A 22,124-nucleotide genomic window follows, 5' to 3' on the forward strand; every position below is an offset into this window, starting at 1 on the left:
TTGGAGAAAGAAATGGAATAAGAAAAAGGAAAAAGAAAAGCCATTGGCAAATGGATGAGGAAATGTAATTGGCAAATTAATTAAGAAAATAAATTGCCAAATACCTTTTAAAAATGCCATTTAAAAGGTGCTTTTGAAGTGCATTAAAAGTGTATTTAAAAGACTCATTAATGTACTTTTTTGTTTAGCATTTTTTGTTAAATATAATGAAAATTTTAAACATGAATTAAATAAACACATTTAAATGTGTCTTTTTATTTGTCCGTTTATAAATTGACTTATTCAAGTTTTTATTTTCAAATGAATAGATTAATAATTTACTCCCATTCTTTTTTTTTTTAACTGGCATTCCTGGGCTTCAGCTGGTATGGATTGGCAACTGGAAAAAGAAAAGTCAAAGTCAAACAATAAATAAAAGCAATTGGCAAATGGATGAAGAAAAGAAACTGGCAAATGGATGAAGAAAAGCAATTGCCAAATGCTTTTTAAATGCAATTATTAATGTGCTGTTTTATTGTTAAATATGAGTACAGGAATGTAATAAACACATTTAAATGTGAATATTTATTTGTCCATTTATAAATTGTTTTTTTATTCACATTTTTATTTTCAAATTAATAGATTGCTAAATGATTCCATCATTATGTGGTAAATGACACACCTGGCTTCCATAACAGAGAACAGTGAAATATCTCAGGACACTTATTTCATAATATCTTTCAGAGAGTAGGAAAGAAAATGTTATACCTTTCCATGAAAAAATCGCTTAAGGCACCTTTAACAAGAGAGAAGCTGCAAGGTTGTTTTTCCAACATCCATGCAATGAATGATTAGAAATAATGTTTATTTTAATGTTTTTGTTCACCACCTGATGGTAAATAACAGAAAGGATTTAAAAAAAGACATAAAATGAAAATGGGGTGCCTGGGTCTCATCTTTGGAAACAAAATACACAGAACAAAGCAAAAGGAAACTTTTACTTGTATATGTGTATGACTTGCTTGAACAACACTTTTACCTTCTATAGGTTACTGATCCATGTTGTGTAAACAGTCTGGGGAAAGGTTTACCAAAGTCAGAGTTGATTCAGTATTAATGCCATTTCACGGCTGAACCTAAGCGATGGTGACAGCATGATCATGCAGTCCTGCAGTCAAATAAAGTCAATTTCATGCTGTAAAAGACGAGGCTGAATCCAGCTACTTAATCGCCAGTTTCTTATTCAATAAAAGGATCGAAGTGCTCACCACACACCTCAATCTCTGACTAGTAAAATCTCAATATTTACTCTGAAGTGGTTAATTAAATTTGGTCACAAATACAAGTGATGTACTCGTTATACAGAGGACTACTATGGCACCGATAAAGCCAATGAAAACAGCTCAGACAAATCTTCGAGAAAAAAAAAAAACACACACACACACACAAAACCCCTAGGCTGCTTCACACCCATAAAAACACCCAAAGAAAAATAAAACACACCAGAGAGTTCCGGCACATCTCAATTGTTCTTTCTATACAACATTAAGAGATTAACTGGAGAACTAATAAGACATTTGATCAAGTCTCTAACTTCAAGTCTTAAGATTTTTCTCCTTAAAAAAAAAAAAAAACAATTACATCTGGCATGTGTCTTATAGAGTTTCATAAGAGATGTCAAAAAGTATGCTAAGACTGGCAAGATACCAAAGACTTCAATCAAAGGTCTGAGATTTCAACATTAATTCTTAGACTAAATTAGCTGGGCTATACTATCTACTTAATTTCGTTCTTCTACACTCTTACTCTAGGTTAAAAATAATCTAACATCACAGCTATGGAAAGAAGGAGAACTGAATCAAAAACAGGTGGAGACAGGAAGTCCCTAAAGACCCATCTTCATCTCTGTCCTCTGACTTTGTGTTGTTTGCTGACATATGCCTGTGCCAATGTGGAGACCGACGTTCTGACGGATATGACTGACTTTAGACGGGTGCCGAGGAACGACATGTGAGAGTACGGAGATTCATAGATACAAGGATCAAGCCTGGGGCTAACCAAAACAGCTGCTGTGTCTTATTTCTTCCCGCCTCAGAACAGCAGACACAACACTGTCAAACATTACAAAGCACTACGATTTGGAACGTTACTGAGGTTTTACTTGTTGTTGTACTGAGGTTTCAAAGGGTAGCATGAAATTTCAAGATTTATGTGCTGCACACACTTGTGTGCTGATGACTGGTGAAGAGAAGAGATGCGGCGACAAAAACAAATGCAGATAAATAAACATTTTGTAGAATGTGTTCAGCACAACTGAGATGCAAATGGGCTCCTAAATGGAAGCCCCTGTCATCTTAACTTGGGCATACAGCCAGGTTGATTTGTAATAATGTCCCCCCGTCTCGCGAAGGGATTTAGCTCAGGGTGGTATCGAGAGAGATAGACAGTGGCAGAGACAGCACTACAATAAGACAAGGCTTTTGATGCAACACCACCAAATGCATGCTAATGCATCTGACTGTATATATATTTTGTCTCTCTGCCAGTTTTCCACTGACTGTGCTCTGACTTAGCACTTAAATTAGGTTGAGGGAAGAAACTAGTTTGGCTAGAGGGATCGCAGCATATGCTGCTATTCAGTTCAGTTCGGTTTTCAGTTCAACAGGAAGTTTTAGATACATTATATGCAGGCACACTGAAAATTTAAATCCCCCGAAGGAAGTGTTGTGGATCGTATTGGCATGTGTGAACTCCAGTGTCTGGGTGAAATGTCAACAGAGTTGTAAAGCAAGTTGTTTTTAGTTGTAGGCCTAAATGATATAGTGCAATCAACAGGAATTTACCATACACCCTAACTGGAACCCCAATCCTAAACCTTACCATCAGTGGGGTAAAAATTAATTTTAGAGGTAAAATACAACCTATGAATCACACTTAAAATTGATTATATGAACACATAATCATGAACATGTGTCAGTAGCGTCACAGGAAAACGTAAACACTAATGATGCACAATATAAGCGGCAGCCAATATATTATTGACAATAACATTAAAAGGGATAATATTTTTACAGTTATTTTGGAATAACATTATTAATATTTTCGAAAATTTGTTACAGTATATTTGCTTGTGGTTGAGAATCTCTGACTGCCTGCGGCTTCTCTCTTCAGGCAAGCAGTCAGGAAGTCTAAAGTGACAGTGCGCATGTGCACACACATTGTTGTCTGACAGTGAGAGCGAGGCTAATTTAATTTAATTTAATTTAATTTAATTTAATTTAATTTAATTTAATTAATTTGACCAATTGTCACACATTATACATACATTTCTGCATATACATGGTGAAATTATTTATTTTTCACATATCCCAGCTAAGCTGGGGTCAGAGTGCAGGGTCAGCCATGATACGGCGCCCCTGGAGCAGATAGGTTCAAGGGCCTTGCTCAAGGGCCCAACAGTGGTGTCTTGGTGGTGTTGGGGCTTGAACCCACGACCTTCTGATCAGTAACCCAGAGCCTTAACCGCTGAGCCACCACTGCTAGTGTTGCCAGCCAGGCTTATGTCGCTCTGTGAGTATTATTTTAACATCTCTGCAACATGTTACGTTGTTTTGGGGCTGGTTTCAATCGGCATGCCATTTTCTAAATCCTGTTTATGTTTCATTAAGCAATAAATGAAAATGCCACAAAAAAACATTTATGTACAGTATGTTACTTTCTATCTAATAACTCATATTGCTATCAATTTTGTTTAATACTTCATGAAACATAACCAAAATATGGAAAATAGCATTTTGTTACTTGCAGCAGTAATACTTGCAGTATTGTGATTAAAACAATCCTAAAAACAATGCCGTATATATCTTGAAATAATCCTCAAAGTGACGTGAGATGGCTAAAGACACATGTTGTTGAGTGAAACTTATGTGCTTGTTGTATTTTACCAGTTGAGACTTTTCTAAGGTTATAAGTAAAAAGCATCTGCAAGCACACACATACTGTAACACAACAACCAGAGCTGCACTCTCAGTCTCGCTGCTAACATAAATACTAAACCATGTATACACAGATTAGGGTTTTTATTGTGTGTTTTGTTGTTTAATGTTCATTACATGCTGTTAATTTATCCCCTCATTTTGGTTTAATGCATTACATCTGTTAGAAGTTTGTTACTCTTAGTCATTTAGTAACTGAGATACTACTGACGGAGAGATTCATCAGGATTACAATGAAACTTATATAAGTGGGCAACATACAATAATTTATTTAATTATTTGTATAATTTATTATTTGTTCATTTAAGTGTGTCAATTATTGATTCTTATTCAATTCAGCATACATCTGTTATATAGGTACATTTCTGGTTCATGTTACATCTGCCAAACCTTAAATAGTTAACAAGCTTTTACATTACACCTATTTTTCTAAATGAGTCGCTTTTAATAAATTACCTAGCAATTGAATGTTTAAAGATTATAAATAAATAAATAAATGTATATAATAAATATATATATATATATCTGATGGAAGATAGCACTTGTCAGTAACTTGGCAGAATGGGCTCAATAACATTGTACTGATAACTGGTAACATTGAGTAATAACATCATGATCATGTTGCAGTTAACTGCAAGAGATGCAAAAAGTTACATCTTTTCTATTTATTTTGGAAATCACAAGCAGTTTACTTCCACAAATTATGTAGAATTGATTTCATACCAATATGCAACACTAATTTTTAAGAAAAAGAGCCTGGGTCCAAACAAAAACAAAAAAAAACAGAAAAAAACACAAGAGAAACATTTAACATATTACCTTAAAAACCAGGAGGCACCCTGGTCAGAGGAGCACAGAGGTCAAAACAGGGAATATATTGCCCATTTCAGTTATTGTCTCTTGAAGGATGAAGTCATTTGGCTACTCTGAGACATGATATGGGGTGTGATTCAGTAGTGTTTTGTCTGGATGGTGAGATGACATGTGGTATGGTTGCTGCCCACAGGGAACACTTAGCCCAACAGCAAGCCAGGGCTAAATCAGGCTAATCAACAAGATTCCTTTGAGAACCCAGCAATGCAATGATATGACAGCACACATGAAGTTAGTTTCAGACTACGATTGCATTCCTCCCCTCTTTTTTTCTTTCTTTCACCTTCATTTGTCCTTCAATATTCAAAAAACAAAAGCGATATAATACAAAAGCGAAACCCGAAATTGCAATAAAACTTGATCACCAGGGAGTCAGACACCAAAGTTCAGACCTTTCAGTCTGTAGCCAGAATAACCTTTGTGTGTTTGCCTTCAATTACTGTAACTCTCATTAATTATACTCTTGATCCAGACACCTACAGTTAGCAGCTAATAGAAAGGCACTTATAACAAGAATATAAACACTAGAGCACAACATGAGGAAGAAAAAGTTTCTGTACCTTTCCCCTTGGCTTGAGAAAGTAGATGAAAGGTATTAATCAGGTATTAAAAGATGAAGTATCCAGAGAAGGAGAGCAAGGAAAAATATAAAGAAATGGTCAAAGCACAGTCCACATGTATGCATTCAAAGTTTAGAATTGCATTGGCTGTAGAGCGTACAGTTTAGATCATTCACTTCACAGCAATTTAGTCAATCTAGGCATGCAATATAAAATGAATCAAAACAGAATAAATAACAAAGAAGAGTTGAGGCATACCTTGATCTGACATCATCATGTGTGCTAAACCTTTAAGGAAGAAAGAAACAGAATGGGAAGGGCATATATACAATATTTTAGAGGATATACTATATATTGGAGAAGAAAAACTAATCTGGATGATTCACATGCATGTTGTAACTACCATCATTAAAAGTTTTCAACATGTTAAACCGTTCACATATTTTTCAAATTCACAAGAATTTTATGCAAGCTCCGACTTCTACTTGATCATTGTGGTGTCATGTAAAAACAACCAAAATGGCATGACTTCAACAGTTAAAAGAAGATAGGTTGCTGTGTCAGTGACTTTGATTTTACAAAGTGGGATGAGTTCATGGACAAACATATTTTCTTTGACAGAAACAACATTCCTGTCAGAAAAACTTTGTCCTAACTCTGTCCCTAACCCAAACCCTTACCCTAACCATTAACTAACCCTAAAAAGGGAAATGCCTAACCCTGCAATCAAGAAACAAGTTTTACTTGCAAAAATCTTGGTAACCGCATAGATATCTACCTCTACGTATTTCAGTTTGAAATGTAATTTAATTGTAGCCAATATTACATTATGCACTTTCTTTATTTTTCAATGCTTTTAAGAGAAAATAGAGGCGAATTAATGTAATGATTAAGCATTTTGCTGTAACAAACAACAAAGCCGCACATAAGTCAATTTTGGCATTATGAGAGTTGCCATAGAAATTTATAATTTCCAATGACTTGACCAGCTCAGAGTGCAATCTCTGAGTTGTTGTAATTACAGAAATTATGGTAATATTGGCATTATGTAAATGCAGCAATAGCACAAAAAAAGCATGTTTGAAAGCTTCCATTTGAATGTCACATATGGGCTGCCACATACTGTATGCAATGTATGCCTTTAAAAGGCATTAAATAAACTCAATTTACTTAAATAGCTTAAATAATATTATCAAATAACTTTTGTTTCTTAAACTCACCTGGGATGCTGTTGGCCTCTGATGATGTTGCAGTAAAGATGACACAATAAAAAAAAAAAAAAGAAAAGAAGAGAGGAACAATACAGCCATTAGAGCCCACTCATATCATCTTTGCATGAACACTATCATGCAAACTCTGACACAACTGCCAGCATGCACCGAGCAGACTTCTGCACTGTGCATGTACACAGAAACCCTTAAATACACTTGCAACCTTACATCTGCCCCCTCTCCTGCCATAGAAGTTGGGTAGGGGGATCAGATCTGTGGCTTTCAATCCTGCCATGGAACACCATCATCAAAGTGGTCTAGTTCATCTTCCATGTCTTACACACTCTCCCAAAGCCCACATCCATGCCTAAGTCATAAATCCAAACAGGCAACAGAACCTGCTCCCTTTAGAGAGGGTTGTGAATTTATGGGACATTGATGTTTGTCTAGAGCAATGTTCTATACTCAGAGCCAGGTTGCCTTCCCTCTTATTGTAGACACACACTCTCTCTTGCTTTCTTACGAGCCACCTTTTACACCGAAGCTGGGCTGCACTGGCTCATTTCATTAATGCACTCTGGTCCTCTGCCATTCCAAAGAGCATCCAAAACTGATTAACATGTTTGGAAGTAGCATGTGACAAAGAACAGCCAGTCTACCATGTTTCTAATCTATTTTACATCTGAAGATTATCCAGGCAAATTTATTTCTAGGGATGCACTGCTACCACTTTTTCTCTTCCAATCCGATTCCGGAAATCTCAGTATCGGCCGAAACTGATCCAGATCCGATAACAGTGTTGTTTTTTTGCATAATCAGTTTAGACAATCTTTACATTATTGTGTGGACCTAATTGGGAGTACACTTTATTATGTAAAGAAATACAAACCTCTAACTACACATTATTTCTACGTAAATGTATAGCTTATTAAGAAACTATTTATTATTAACTAGTATACTGAATAATGTAGCAGCAAAATTAACAGTAACTCCATTCTTCAAGTCTTCAGTAGAAAAGAAACCAGTGTTTTATTTTTGCCTTTTTTATGTTTAAACTTGCATCTGGACTTTAAAGGATTCAGATCTATATTTTGTTCAATTTAGTTGTAAGATATCAGTCCACATTTCATTCACAACTTAATTTTTGGAACCCATTCATCTTAAATATTGTTATAAACTGTAAAAAAATACTACTACTACTACTACTACTACTAATAATAATAATAATAATAATGGATTGTTATTAATATTATTATTATTGACTTAATTTTAAATACAACAGTAATATATTTAAATCATGCACTTTTAAACCCTCACGATTTTATTTGGTATCCTAAACTCTCCAGGAGTTCCTGTATGTGTTTGTTTGTAGGCAAGTTCACAGTAGTTAAATTCACTTCTTATTAAAATTCTGGTAAAATGCACTTATAAATGCATATTATAAGTGAACCAAACTATTAAGCATCTACATCTGAGATGTTGTTCTCGAGTAGCGCTCAAATATTGCACACCGCTGTGAAGGCTAAAAATCGCCGTGAGTGCATCACTAGCCTGTGCATGAATTTGTGTCAACAGAGCAGCACCATTTACTAACACGCTGGTGCTGAGCATACTATATATGTACTTATTAAACTCAGCCTTTTGTGATTCACAGAGCTATCGCACATCTTCAAGTGGCTTTGAATAAAATGAACAAGTCATATGAACTGCTTTAATGGTGTTTTAATGATTCTTGTATTTCGTTTTTGGAGCTTGACAGTAAAGAACATAACTAACACACAGAATCGGATTTGGATTGGGCTTGTCGGACCGATACCTGATCCATCTAAAAACTTCAGTATCGGAGCTGATACCCATCCAGGTATCGGATCGGTGCATCCCTAGTTATTTCATCGGATAACTCATAAGAATTACAGATTGTACAGTAGATTTGTTTTTCCTATTCTGGACTGGCAGGCAGAAGATCCGATTTATCTGTTGCCAGTGCAAAAACCGCTGCTAATGCAGGACATTAAGGGGAACCTGATGGGGTCTCCCTCCATGAAATGCTTTTAGTGCATAGTAATTACAGGTACTGTACATTAGACATTAATTCTGTGCTGTATGTTTTGGTGTCTGTACTAGCTGAATATGTTTTCTCTCATGGTCACTCATTTTCAGGACACATTACAGCGCGTAAGTGTCTGTCTGATGTGCTTGTTAAAGAACATTAAGTCCTCTTATGAGATGCATTAACCTGGTAGGGAAAATATTAAGACATGATTGGAGAGAGGGGAACCTTGGGCTACTCTCACGGTATGAGTGCTACAGTGAATTGATTGGCGTGCTCAGCTCTTCAGATGACCTGGACTGAAGTTTGACTGATGTCTGACTGAAATATAATCGTCTACTACGGTGCATCTACACTAGTTTTATCTATCTCATGTACTGTCAGACCTCCACAATGATCCAGTTTCTTGAAAAATGTAATGAGACCCAAATTCATTTGTGATTGTGAACTTATGGCTGATTTGTGGAACTTTTCCTTGGTTTCTTGAGTCTGGAGATCTGTTTCTAACAACAGCTTGGTCAGAGAAACTGTGATAAATTAGTTTGAAATGAGTGATAGAGTGATGTGTTTAAGTCACATCAAATTGCAATGTTTCTTGCAAAGAGGAGCCCAAAGTAATTGTATCTAAACATCTTTAGACATCATGAGGTAAATAATATTTATATTCTAACTATAATAATAGATTTTTAAATTTTTCTGAAGAAAATATGAGAGGTGCTTGCCTGTTCAAAAGTTGATGACACAATGCTAGGGTGTTGACTGTGGTTGACTGGGCATTGCTCTGGGCATTGCTACGTGATTGCTAAGGTGTTTTAAGTGGTTTTAGCACATTGCCATGGAGTTGCTAGGGTGTTCTGCGTAATTGCTTACAAGTCCAAGTCAAAAGAGCCCACCCCCTATGATATTCTAGTCTTTAGATATGGATGGGGGTTTGATCAGATACCTAACCGTAAGTATGAATAATAGTGACAATATTAACAGAGCACAAAAATTCAATTTTCTCCATTGGCACATTAATCTTAACAATACATTTTAAAGATAAGCCTTCCGTAAACTCAGAGTTTGTAAATCAATTGTGCAGGTATATGCCCTAATTTAGGTCAACAGTCCACATTATTTTTTTAACTTTTTTTTATGACTTTTTTCTTGTTATTTAATTTTTAATAGTGGAATTCCTGGTGAATAACTACATTGAATATGATCCTAAAGAGAAAGATCCAACTATCAGGGAGTCACGGCCAACTAAATGCACCAAATGTACTGTGCAGCGACCGCCCATTCCTGTAATGCACTGTAATGACACAACTGAGTCGGTCTTCCTACACTAGCAAAATACTTACATGTTTGCATATATGTGAATATTTTGCAATAAAATTTAAATATATTGTTTATATTCATATTCTAAACAACTTAAAATAAAAAGTTTTGTAATTTTCCAATTATGTTACTTGCAATGCATCACTGGATTATAATTAAATCCCTCATTAGTTTTGGACCTTAAGTCTTTTTGTTAGATTTTCAAATAGAACTCTTTTATGCAGGATCTTAAGACATACCTATTGAAGCTATAAATGGAAAAAATACTCCTAGAACCAAGGCTGCATTTCACTTCACTTTTAACATCCACTCGATAACTACCCTAAGCACTTCCCCTCAGGGGAATCCCCAACGCTATTTCCAATCCACTTGATTAAGTGAGCAACTCGAGAGAAGTTTCTGTTGATAGACCCTCAACCCCTCGATTTTGACAGAGGGAGTGAGTCTACACTGATGTAGGCTTCAGGCAGCTCCAAATCCCACAATGCAACTAGATTGTGACGTGACAGCAGATCGTGTTTCATCAACCCCACCCCACTCAACTCTGATGTATAATGAAAGTATTTATGAAAGTCAATAAAGCAGTTTAGAAAAGTTAAATTGAGATTTAACAGCATAATACTTGTAGCTACCTTAAACTAACTGTTTGTCAATGTGTTCATTGATATGCTAACATTTTTGTTTTGTAAGGCTTGATTAATCCTTTCTAACAATTATTTCTAATAATTTTTTTAAAACATGTAAGATTTATACATAAGCCTCTGAAATTACAGAATTTCACCTGAATCTGTGGTTGCATCAATCTCTGAAAGCATTTTTTTCTCAAGTGTAAAAACAACAAAATAATTCCACAAATTGTCATCAGCCCTCAATGTGCTCCAAGTGATCAATGGTTTAGGGCAGGGGTGTAAAATATCCGGTCCACGGTGGACGGATCCAGCCTGCAAGGAAGTCATCTCCGGCCAACGGGATGATTTGCAGAAAAAATAAATAAGTACTGTTTTAACATTTTAACGTAAGTGAACATTAACTTTGATATAGCCTGTAACTTGGGTAAGATTCATACTATTATTTTATTAGTAACAGCAGAACATATAAAAAAAAATATTTGTGGTGTTGCATGTACTGTATGTTATAGCTTGCATGATCAGTGGAATTTATTTTAATTACGTGGGACATTCAGTGCTCATAGAGTCACGCATATCAGCGAATGCCACACATATTTGAGTGTGACACAAGTTCCATGGCCACATGTTCCCACATTTAAGTTCCTCTCACAAAAATAATGACAACATGGACAGGTCCAAGGATAAATATTAGATGTAATAACTGTTGCATTGTTTCTGTCCCATTGACCTATTATTAATAGGTCACTTGATTATATTTTAAAGAATAGACGAAAGAATAAAGCCGTTGATGGACGTATATGATTCGCTTTGTTTTCAGAGACGCTCTGCCGCCCATAAGCACAGCGCTTCTCATAGTACACGTGCATGCAAAGTGCTCACTTTTTCTGCTGTTTCAGTCATCTGAAAATAGTTTGTAACTGCAAGAACAGAGTCTCACATTGGAACACTGCAACTGATTTCAGACCATCTCAGGAGGGGCTCTAAGTTTAGTTCACTTGATTTCTGCCGAGCAGTTCGCGTTTACAAGCATTGAGAATGCAACATTGCTTAATTCCAAACATTTGTGGCAGAATACATAACCATACATAGCAAATGACTTGCAGTGACATTAATGAATTGTCACGTGTGTCATCACAAATCACTACAGCTTTAGAAGCTGTGTTTTATATACCTTTATGAATATCAAAATGAGCTGCTAAAAAAATAAAAGTGGTGGGTGTAATTGGGCATTCACAGCCACTGTGTCTGGTGGGCACATTTATTTATTTATTTATTTTACCCCAGTGTTTGCTATGAAAACAGCATATTACTATTTTCCTGGTCCAATTCTCATTTGCTCCACTGCTGAACTACAAGTATCACTAAATAAATTATATTTTACCCAAGTTATGAAATTGCTGTCTGAATTGAATATGATGACAAAAAAAAGCGTGCACAGTGAAATAACACCAAAACAGGGCCCTTTTCTATTTTGTTGTGTGAATCATTGGCTGTACTCAACAACAAACATGGTGACTGGTTTAGTCCGATTCATGACTAAATGACTCTTATGAGTCGGTACTTTTAAAACATTGATTCACCAGCTCACGAGTTCTCGTTTTGAATCAGTTTGAAGAATTCTTCAGTGAATGAACTTACCGAATTACTTAAGAGGGGCTGAACGAATATGTGATTTACTGCAAGTTGCTCCCAGTAATGTCAAAATGTTTTGTGTACAAATTTGATAAAATATTATAATATATGACACAATTAATAACTTTAATCCATAATTTTAAAAGTTATTTAAACAAAGTTAAAGATTATATTTACTTGGCCTCCAAGTAATATCACTTGGACCATTAAGGCCTGCGACCCAAAATTTGTTTGGCACCCCTGGTTTTGGGTGTTCCAGTTAAACTCATTACACAGGTTCTGCCAGTAGTGGACACTCACGCAATGTAAGCAAAGACGTACATCCAAGTCCATGAGACAGAAGGAAATAAGCGAGGGAAGGGCATACAATTTTGAAGTGAAACGCTGCCCAAGACGGCTTAAAAAGTAGGCGTGCACTGTTGCACTCTATGGTGAGATAGAAGCAGGGGTGGAAAGAGTACTGAAAAATCATACTCAAGTAGAAGTACTGTTACTTCCCAAATCATGTAGTGTGAGTAGAGTAAAAGTAGCTGTCCTAAAAACTACTCAAATAAGAGTAAAAGAGTAGCTCATTTAAGAGTACTCCTGAGTAGTGAGTATTGAGTACTGAGTTGCAAAGCCTATGCCCCATTATAATGAACACTGTACGCCAACTCTTAAAATACATCTTTCATACTTATCTATGATAAACACTACATGAATCTGATTTAAAAAAAATAAAATGGAAACATGATAACAGAAATTAAAAGATTAACAAGTTATTTTCAATACACTGATCACCATATTAAATCATAATGTATGAAACAATTACATTAACATCAGTTTATGTATAGGGTCTAAATTGCCGATAGAGCGTTATTATTGTGCATAAAACATGTTCAAAACAATGCAAGGAATGCAAAAAAATCCTCAATAAGCAGGATCACTTGGCATATCATGTCCTGAAAAATAGAGGAGGTAGAGCAGACATGGGAAAAGTTGTTTAGTAGAGGGGCTACATCTCTCATCATTTACCTGGATGTGTATGACGTTCTTTCTTCTGCAGAACAGAGCTTTAGAAGAATATCTCAGCTCTTTTGGTCCATACAATGAAAGTGAATCAGTCCTAAAATATTGAAGCTCCACAAATCACATAAATCAGCATTAAAGTCTAATCCATGTGCCTCCAGTTTAATTGATGTCTTCAGAAGCGTTATGAAAGATGTGGTGAGAAACAGATCAATATTTAATCATTTTTTTTACTATTAATTCTCCTCTTTGCTCAGTTGATCTCCACTTTATCATTCACTTTCTTCTTTTTTTTTGGTGATGCACATTCTTCATGCATATCGCCACCTACTGGGCAGAGAGAAGAAATTCTAGCAACAATATACTTAAATATTGATCTGTTTCTCACCCACACCTATCATATCACTTCTGAAGTCATGGATTAAACCACTGGAGTTGTATGTATTACTTTTATGCTGATTTATGTGCTTTTTGGAGCTTAAACATTTTGGCATCCCTTCACTTCCATTGAATGGACCTACAGAGCTGAAATATTCTTCTAAAAATCTTAATTTGTGTTCTTCTGAATATAGAAAGTCATACACATCTGGGATGGCATGAGGGTGAGTAAATGATGAAGTTTGTAACTGGTGGAATATTCTGCCTGAAGTATTGCTCTACAAATGTTGATCTTCATAATGGCTAAGAATAATTATAAATGATTTTATCCACTCTACTTTCCTGGTAATTTATTATACAAATTAACAAACTCTCTACATCTGGGGTCGGTATTATTAAAAAACAAACAATATTTAAACAAATATATTATTATTACTAAAGTCACTATTTTATTCTATTACATTAATACTTTTAAAGCTACTAAGTTATTCAGCCAAAAGTAGTGAGTGATTTTCTCTTTTCCTTGTTATTGTTGTTAGATTAATAGCCTTTATATGACATAGCCTACTTCAAGTCCAACATTTTGATGCAAATATGCTTTTAGTCCCACTGTTCAAGTTCACTTTAGATTTAAATGACTGCGTTTACATTAAATCCTCACTAAGATGGGCATTGGCAGAATTATAAAATGTATTTGACAAAGTAGGCAATTAGCACTCAAACATTAGCGTAATTAGCGCTCAAACATTAGCTGCCTGTCATCAGGAAATAAAATGTCCATCTTTTATATTTCATCTAGATCACTCAACCAGTGGTGCTCTAGAAATCGCGATAGTTGTAATGAACACCCTTGTTCTAGATGTATAACATAGGCTAAGTTAAAAAAAAAAAAACAACTCAAAAGTTTGATCGAGGACAAATCTCTTTTTTTTGATAAACATCTAGATCATTTTTTTGCCCAGCCCTATAGATAACATTGCATTAATCTCTAACATCAACCCAATAATCTAAATTAAAGGCTACGTTATAGACACACAGAAACTAGTAAACAGAAATATGATTACCTCTATATTTATATAAAATAATTTACCTCAATATTTTTCTTCAAATTAGAGGCAGGATTAATGCTGATATCTGACTTGAGCAAGATAAACTCAAATGACACGATCATGCAATTGGCATTTTTCACTGAAAAAATCCCTTTCAGGTGCTGCTGTTATGTTCAGGTGTAAACTGTGCTTGAGGCATTCTCCACAGTTGGTGCCAGATCTACAGCTGCCTTTCTAGTTTTTTACGTGTGATTTGATTTGACAGGATTCATGAGACTCTCCCTAGCCAATCATGTTGATAGATAAAAATAAAATCAGGACAGGGAAGTAGCAAACATAGAAGAGCAGTAAAAGTACAATTCTTGGGGAAAAGTAGTTAATTACAGTAACGTGAGTATTTGTAATTCATTACTTTGCACCACTGGTTAGAAGTTATATTTAAACATAACTTCTGGTAGAAGAGGAATGGAAATCTAAAATATTTTTGAAGCACTTCTGAATTTCATTTTGTGCACAATAAAAACATGTGAGCAGATTTGTAAACAGTGGCTGTCTTAAACATAAACCTCACCATACCAATTTAAGCACCATCAACATGAGAAGACAGATTGAGCATTTGTTTAGCTGCCAAATGTTTATTATTCTAATCCGCCAAAAGATTATACGCTTTTGCAAATGATGTAGCGCTGTGGCTACCATACTTGCCACAGAGTAAGGAACATACGCCACTGCAACTGAAAACAGTTGCGAGGCCATTTTAGCCATCTGGTCATCGAGAGAAGTGTCAAATTGTTGTTGCCGCTGCTGTGGCAATTGGATTTAGTCAAACGTACATAGAAGGCAAATGCCTAACACTTCAGACCAGCTTGCCATATGGCTCTGAACTGATATTTATTAACCCCGTACAGATGTTTTAAAATCTTGCAGATGCTCTAGATTAAGATGGAATTAAGACAGTTCACTGTATTTTTGTAATGTTGTCAAATACTGACTAATGCATTTAGATTAATGTGTCATTTCATCATACTGGATTTTATTTTGTTTTTAAGAGATGCCACTGGAGAAATTATAGCTGTTGTTGTTGGATTAGAGGGTGTTGGCCTTACACCCTCAAGCAGAGCATTTAAGTTCAGGCTCCCCCTGTGCACGAATATAAATGGACTCCAAAAAGGTTTATTTATTATTTTATGATTGGTTGAACTGATTCCCAGCAATCAAAGATATCAAAGCTGCTTTTACGTCTGGTTTTAGCACCTATCAGTGGACTGCAGGACCCAGTCAGCTAAACAAGATGGAGAGGAACAATGGCTATATATCAAGCCTAAAACTCTGTTCTTTTTACAGCCTATAAATCTAAACCTAGTGCCTGGTCTTCTGTTGATGGCAGGCTCTGCAGTACTTTACCTTCTTTTTTCTCTGTCTCTTTGTACATACTTAAGTACATATACATGCTAGTTTCAGTATGAAATACCAGAGTGCACAGATAGCGTCTGTGTTTAAATCTTTAAACACATTTAATTCAATTTGGTAATTGTGTATTTAAGAAGAGAATCATTGGAGAGGTTGTGTCTACAATGAGGGTAATAGCAACTTAAAGGGCTCAGAGCACTGATCACCAATCAATCACCCAGCGTAAGCACTTCAATCACTAGGGGAAAAAGTTTAGGTATAATCAAAACAGGATATATAGCTGTTCCTTTCTCTGAATTTCTCTTTCTAATTAAAATTCTATTTTCCTTAAATCAGGTAAAGACAGTTCAGACAGTTATAGTAATCAGAGGATACATATTACAGTGTAGTTTAACATAGTAGGCTAATACAGCAGAGTAAAAAAGAAGCTCATTATGTGCCTTTCATTGCCATCTACAGAGGATCTAAAACATGTTTCACGGGGAAGAACTAAATGTTGTGGTTTGCTTCTGTACTATAATGTAAAATTAGTATAGTTATTACACCTTCAAAATAAATATGCACAAACCATAGCATTTAAGTCGATGCCTTAAAGAATTGTTTAACCAAGGTCATGAAATTCTCTCTTTAGGAATATCTGTATAGGCACCATGCAGAATTGAAACTGACATGCTCAAAATAGCAATTATCCTCTTTCTCTGAATTATTCTGTTGAAGAGGTGCAACAACATAACCCAGAGCTGTGAAATGGCCTCCTTAAATCCCCAGAGAAACTAAAATGGCCACTTCAGAAAAACAACCAGGGGATCTGAAAAAGCACCTTAACATCCTCAAATTCCACCTCCGCCTGGGATGATTAACACAAAAAAATGCTTGCCTGAGACAAACAGCTTAGTGGTTTACAGAGGTAAAAATGCAGGTTTTGCTGGTAGAGCATTTCAACTGCATTTATTTTCAATTGACCATAAGAAGTGATGGGGGGAGTAAAGGAGTTTCGTATCGAAGCTGAACAAGAAATTCTCAGCACAAAACACCTGCCAATGCAAAGAAAAGAGACTCAGAAGGGCAGCTTTCTGTAGGCTAAGTGATTCCATTAACCTGGACCTTTGAGTAAACCTCTGCCTTAATAGCCCCTGTGAACGAAACAGCTAAGGATTTGGAGAAAATAATTCAAAATTTCAGCACATAAGACTGACAATCTTGAGTCGAATTTAATGAATGTGGGTGTCAATAAATGTTGTGAATCATGTGAAATGAGAATTAAAGAATGTATTTTTTTTTTTTTATTTCAGTAGTGATTACGTATTTAAACCAAAGCAATATTTTAAGGTTTAGAAAATAAATACATTTACCTTCACTGCAGAATTGGCCAACATATTCCGTCTTTGAACAATCACACAGTGGTTCCCCATCAACAATGGAGCATGTTCCTCCATTTTCACATGGATTCTCCATGCAGATTCCCTCCATATCCATACGGACCCTCTGGCTGCTTAGTAGAAGAGGTTCCTTGTTATTATATTTCAGTTCCCTGATAATTCCCTTAAATGGCGGAAGATCCTTCACTGTTGGGAGAGTGAGCACAGAAATACGAATATCTTGCGGGACTCCGCCCAGGAAGAGGTCACTAACGATCTTCATGTACTGCCTCTGTGGCCGCACCTCACTCGATTTGTTCACTCCGTCCAGACCCAGCCCAGTTCTCAGGTTGAACCTGCTAAGGGTGGCAAAATGCCAGCTGCTATCATTGACTCGCTTGTCTGATGCGATGGTGGTCTCAGCGCAATCGATGCTGAACTGCAACTGGAGCTTCCCTTCAACCACCATGAGTTGCAGAAAGTCACAGTAGCCACCATCGTCAAAGTACAGGATTAAGGCAGTGGACACGTCTGTTTTGAACTGGAAGCTGAGGTCACTTCTGGTGCTGGCGTCCCAGCGGAGATAGCGTGCCCACTGGCCTTGAGACCCTGTAAACTCCAGGCCCAAGCAGGGTCCAAGCACAGTACAAATCATCAGCTGCAACTGGACTGGGAATCTGAAGAAATGCATTGTAAAAGTGCTGGAGATTGGTGTTATTATCCTGAACAGAAGGAATTCATTGAATTCGCTTTGGTTCAAAGGTCAGTATATCCAAAATACATCCCACAGTATGCCCAGAGATATTAGAGAAGAGGTGAGATTGTCAACTCAGTGACAAAAGATATCCATAAAGAGGAGAGGAATCGAGAGGGAGAACAGTCTTAAATAACAGTCATAAGGCCAATCACATTGCACAACAATCCAATCTCTGTCTGGCGAATCAAGGTTATTTTTTTTGTTTGCTGAAATGGACAAACTTGAGAAGACAAGTTCAGGTGAGGTGGTGTGTGTCTGCTGAGTTGTTGTTTTCTTGCACCCAGACTTAACACACTCTCTAAATCATCATGACAAGTCCTCCAATTTGGACTCTTTCACTATTTTGGGAAACCAGCACAGTCTTCATGGTGCCTTGTGGGTAATGTAGTCCTTGTGGTTCACTGCACTGTCTGGCGCGCACTAGCTGTCAAAAAAAAAAAAAAACATCAAATTACAAATGAATCCATGGATGCCCCAGTCTATCTAGTCTGTGTTTACAATTTTTTATTCATAACACAGGAATTATCAAAATACAAATTAATTCAATGCAATTTCCCCGATGATAATTTAAAAAAAACTACATTTGAATGATTGTTTTGACTGATAAATTGTTAAAGGCAGCTCTTGATAAAACTTAAATGTTTCTATTTTTCAGGCATTTTATTCAAAAGATCCTTTTGTGTTATCGGTCATCTAGTGTGTAAATTACCAGCATTATACACTTGGCCGGTCCAGCTATCAGTCAATAGCACAGAGCCTGCATTTATCTGATGATGTGGAAAATTAAAAGACTTTCTAGAGGATGCACAATGCATAAAAATGATAATATGCATGTCTGCACATTTCCATGCCATATACTCCTCAATTCCACATTTGTTCTTGGAGGAAATATTATTTCATCAAAATTTCGGTTGGGTCTTGTTATAAAAGTTGTAAAATTAAATATGACTGTATTATATAAAGATGTCATTATAAAAAAATCCTTTTAGAAAAAAAGCAAAAAAAAAATGTATTATTATTATTATTACATGTTTAGCAATCCTGAATTACCATAGAATGAGGAATGTAGTAAAAATGCAATTCTGGATCACAACAATGTTCTTAAAAGAACCTGCCTCATGGACAACCAAAGTAACATTGTTCTATAAGTGTGAGAGAAGACTCACATGCTCTGCTAATCCTTGGTGTTAAACCAACACAGATTAGTAAGACTTTTGTGAAGGTAAAACACAGCCCTGACACCTCTTAACATGTTTCAACTATGTGCATAAATGAATAGGCTCCAATTACATGGCAACATGCTAGGTGTAACCTAATAGATATATAATGTTGCCTGTGTCCTTGCCAGAAGAGTAGGTAGCAGGTACAACAGGACAATAGTGATACCAGCCCACGCAATTCAACCAAGCCGAAACACAACGCATGCCGTCAGAGGCAGATGCTTGCTCTGCCTGCTGCAGCTGAAGAGGGAAAACAGCGAGCGACTGGGTGCTTGTAATAGACACTCCACGTTGGCTCGCGCCCACACCTCGAAATATGCACGTGTGCTTTCTCTGTTCTTTTTATTTTTTTGAGCTAGGAGGAGAGAGGTGAAAAGGCTAAGCTGAGCACATCATTGTCCTGATTGATAGCTATGTGATTGACACATCCCACTGGGAACAGCCCACGACACCACAAAATAAAGATAATGCATTTGGATCCTGTTTAAATAGCCAGCGAGTAGGAGAGGTAGATGTAATGGTGGTGGTGGTGGTGGTGGTGGGGGTGTTAATGATAGCAGGCCCAACCATTCATCAGACACACAAAGCTGGGTTTTATCACAGGTGCCTCAATTATGCTCTTCCATTAGGCAATACACCAGAAGAGCTGTGACAAAATGTCCTCCAGTGTGTCCCGATGATATCATGGAGGCTCAGGGAGGAGGTGCACGACATTTCAGAGGCGTAATACTGTGCGTGACACAGTTGCCGTTGAGCTTCCGCATGGTGGAGTGGAGGTGTGGGCGAGGTAAAGCTGGGCCAAAATGGATGACATCAGCGTCCGCACGGTGCTCTCCTCCTGAGCTGGCAGCTGATGAGAGGGAGGGGTGAGGCTCCTACCTGGCCTCAGCCAGCCTCCCTCCTGTAACCCAGAGTGGGTATAGGTACAACCAGCAAATCCAAAACAAACCACAGCAGGGGAACAGCAATTTCTGAGCAGACTATTTTTTTAATTGATAGCATTATCACATTGCCAAAAACACCAGACTTATGACAATATTCACTACAACACTCCTTTTAATCATTACCACAGAACCAGTTTTGTCATTTCTGAGCATATGCGACTGTAGTAATGGTGAGGACTGTGTGTATATATTGGGCTGTGATCAAGACAGAAAGATCACGTCACACTGCGGTGTATTGGGAAGGCAACGCATGCGATCGAGTGTTTTTAATCCTGAGCACTACACAACCCCAATAGCATGTTTGCCAATAGCAACAGAGAAAAAAAAGACGATTGGGTGGAGGGGTACGCAAAACCCTGGTAAAACGATATTCGTTACAAGTGAAAACATAAAAAAATAAAAAATAAATAAAAATAATTATAGTGAGCATTTTTTAAGTTCTTGAAAAAAACGATAGGATATATTCTAGAAATAAATATTAATATTATTCGTTTTAACCTAATCATACGATTTTCTACAGTTCTTAAATTATCGATTTTGAAATATTGTGGGCTATTCTTTTATCTTTACGGAAAAAAAAAATACCTCAGATAAATTAAAAGCATTTGGCACTCTTGTCTTGATATTAGACGTGAGGTTATATCAGCACTCGTGAGAACGAACCGTCACAAACACAGAGAAGTATCTGCAGAGGGACGTGAGCCGTTTAAAAACGACACAAATATTTAAACGTTAAAATGTGTTTTTATATATATTTGGTTATTTTATGTCTTGTTTATTTTAAATATGCCAACAAATAGATGTGAATAAATATTATGATCAATTATATAATAATTAATAATTAAATTAACGTTTTAAAACCTAATTATAATGCCATTTAATAGACTTCTACACTTACATATTTAGCTTTTAAAACAACATTTGCATTGCACTAGTTTCAAGGCGGATGTGAGAATGAATAATAATCATACATTATGCTTTAATAAATTAAAACAATAAAAACAATAAATAGCCTAATCAACATTGGTAGACTACATATTAATACCATTGTGTGTTAAACACGTGGCATATCAGTCACACATATACACATGAACATAAACGCACACTACGATTAACAAGTCTACATTGTGGTAAGGATACATTGCATCATATTATACAGAGGTCACACACAACAGAACCGGTTGACAAACTGGCCTATATTTTGACGTTCACTGAGAAAATAAACATGGTCGAATAAATATAGGACGTATAATTTAAATCTAGACATTCATGTTTATTGTTTTTTCTGTTAGCTCTGGAATAATTCGTTGATGAAAATGTGCATGACAAGGCCGCGATCAGGAAATATAATGTTGCCCTGCAAATTCAGCACAAACACAATTGCATCCTTTAATAATAATAATAATAATAATTAAAAGATAAAAGAATAGCCTACAATAGTTCAAAATCGATCATACAAGAACTGTAGAAAATCGTATGAAAATAAATAAATAAACCCAGAAAATGTTTTGACAAAAAATTTAGCCTATTAAATGTATTAAAAAGTATGAGCCTGTACAGCCTATACGAAATTAGTCAGCGTGTGTGTGTGTTAAATAAAATGCCTTTGTGTGCGATGATAGATTATTACCAAAGACTATGAAATTCTAAGAGATCTTAAACTAATCACTACAAATGAATTAGAAATGCATAAGATATATACTCAACCACTTAAGCAAATGCAAGACAAAAGATCTGAATGGGACTACTAAATG

The 22,124-nt window shown here is 36.1% G+C and overlaps 1 protein-coding gene across 13 annotated transcripts in view; it reads right to left on the bottom strand.

Moving 5' to 3' along the window:
* Positions 1-22,124, bottom strand: part of LOC127662779 (neurexin-3a-like) — a 467,216-nt gene that overhangs the window by 443,768 nt on the left and 1,324 nt on the right. For all 13 annotated transcript variants that reach the window (XR_007972918.1, XR_007972917.1, XR_007972916.1 and 10 more), the window contains exons 2-5: positions 17,444-18,630; positions 6,628-6,645; positions 5,666-5,695; positions 5,408-5,419 (exon numbers count right to left, since the gene is read on the bottom strand). Coding sequence is in view for 10 of the 13 variants with exons in the window: in XM_052154109.1 (XP_052010069.1) it covers positions 5,408-5,419; positions 5,666-5,695; positions 6,628-6,645; positions 17,444-18,140 (757 nt within the window). In the remaining 3 variants the exon portion in view is untranslated. The remainder of the gene's footprint in view (positions 1-5,407; positions 5,420-5,665; positions 5,696-6,627; positions 6,646-17,443; positions 18,631-22,124) is intronic.

Source organism: Xyrauchen texanus, chromosome 22 (assembly GCF_025860055.1).
Source record: "Xyrauchen texanus isolate HMW12.3.18 chromosome 22, RBS_HiC_50CHRs, whole genome shotgun sequence".
Taxonomy (NCBI): domain Eukaryota; kingdom Metazoa; phylum Chordata; class Actinopteri; order Cypriniformes; family Catostomidae; genus Xyrauchen; species Xyrauchen texanus.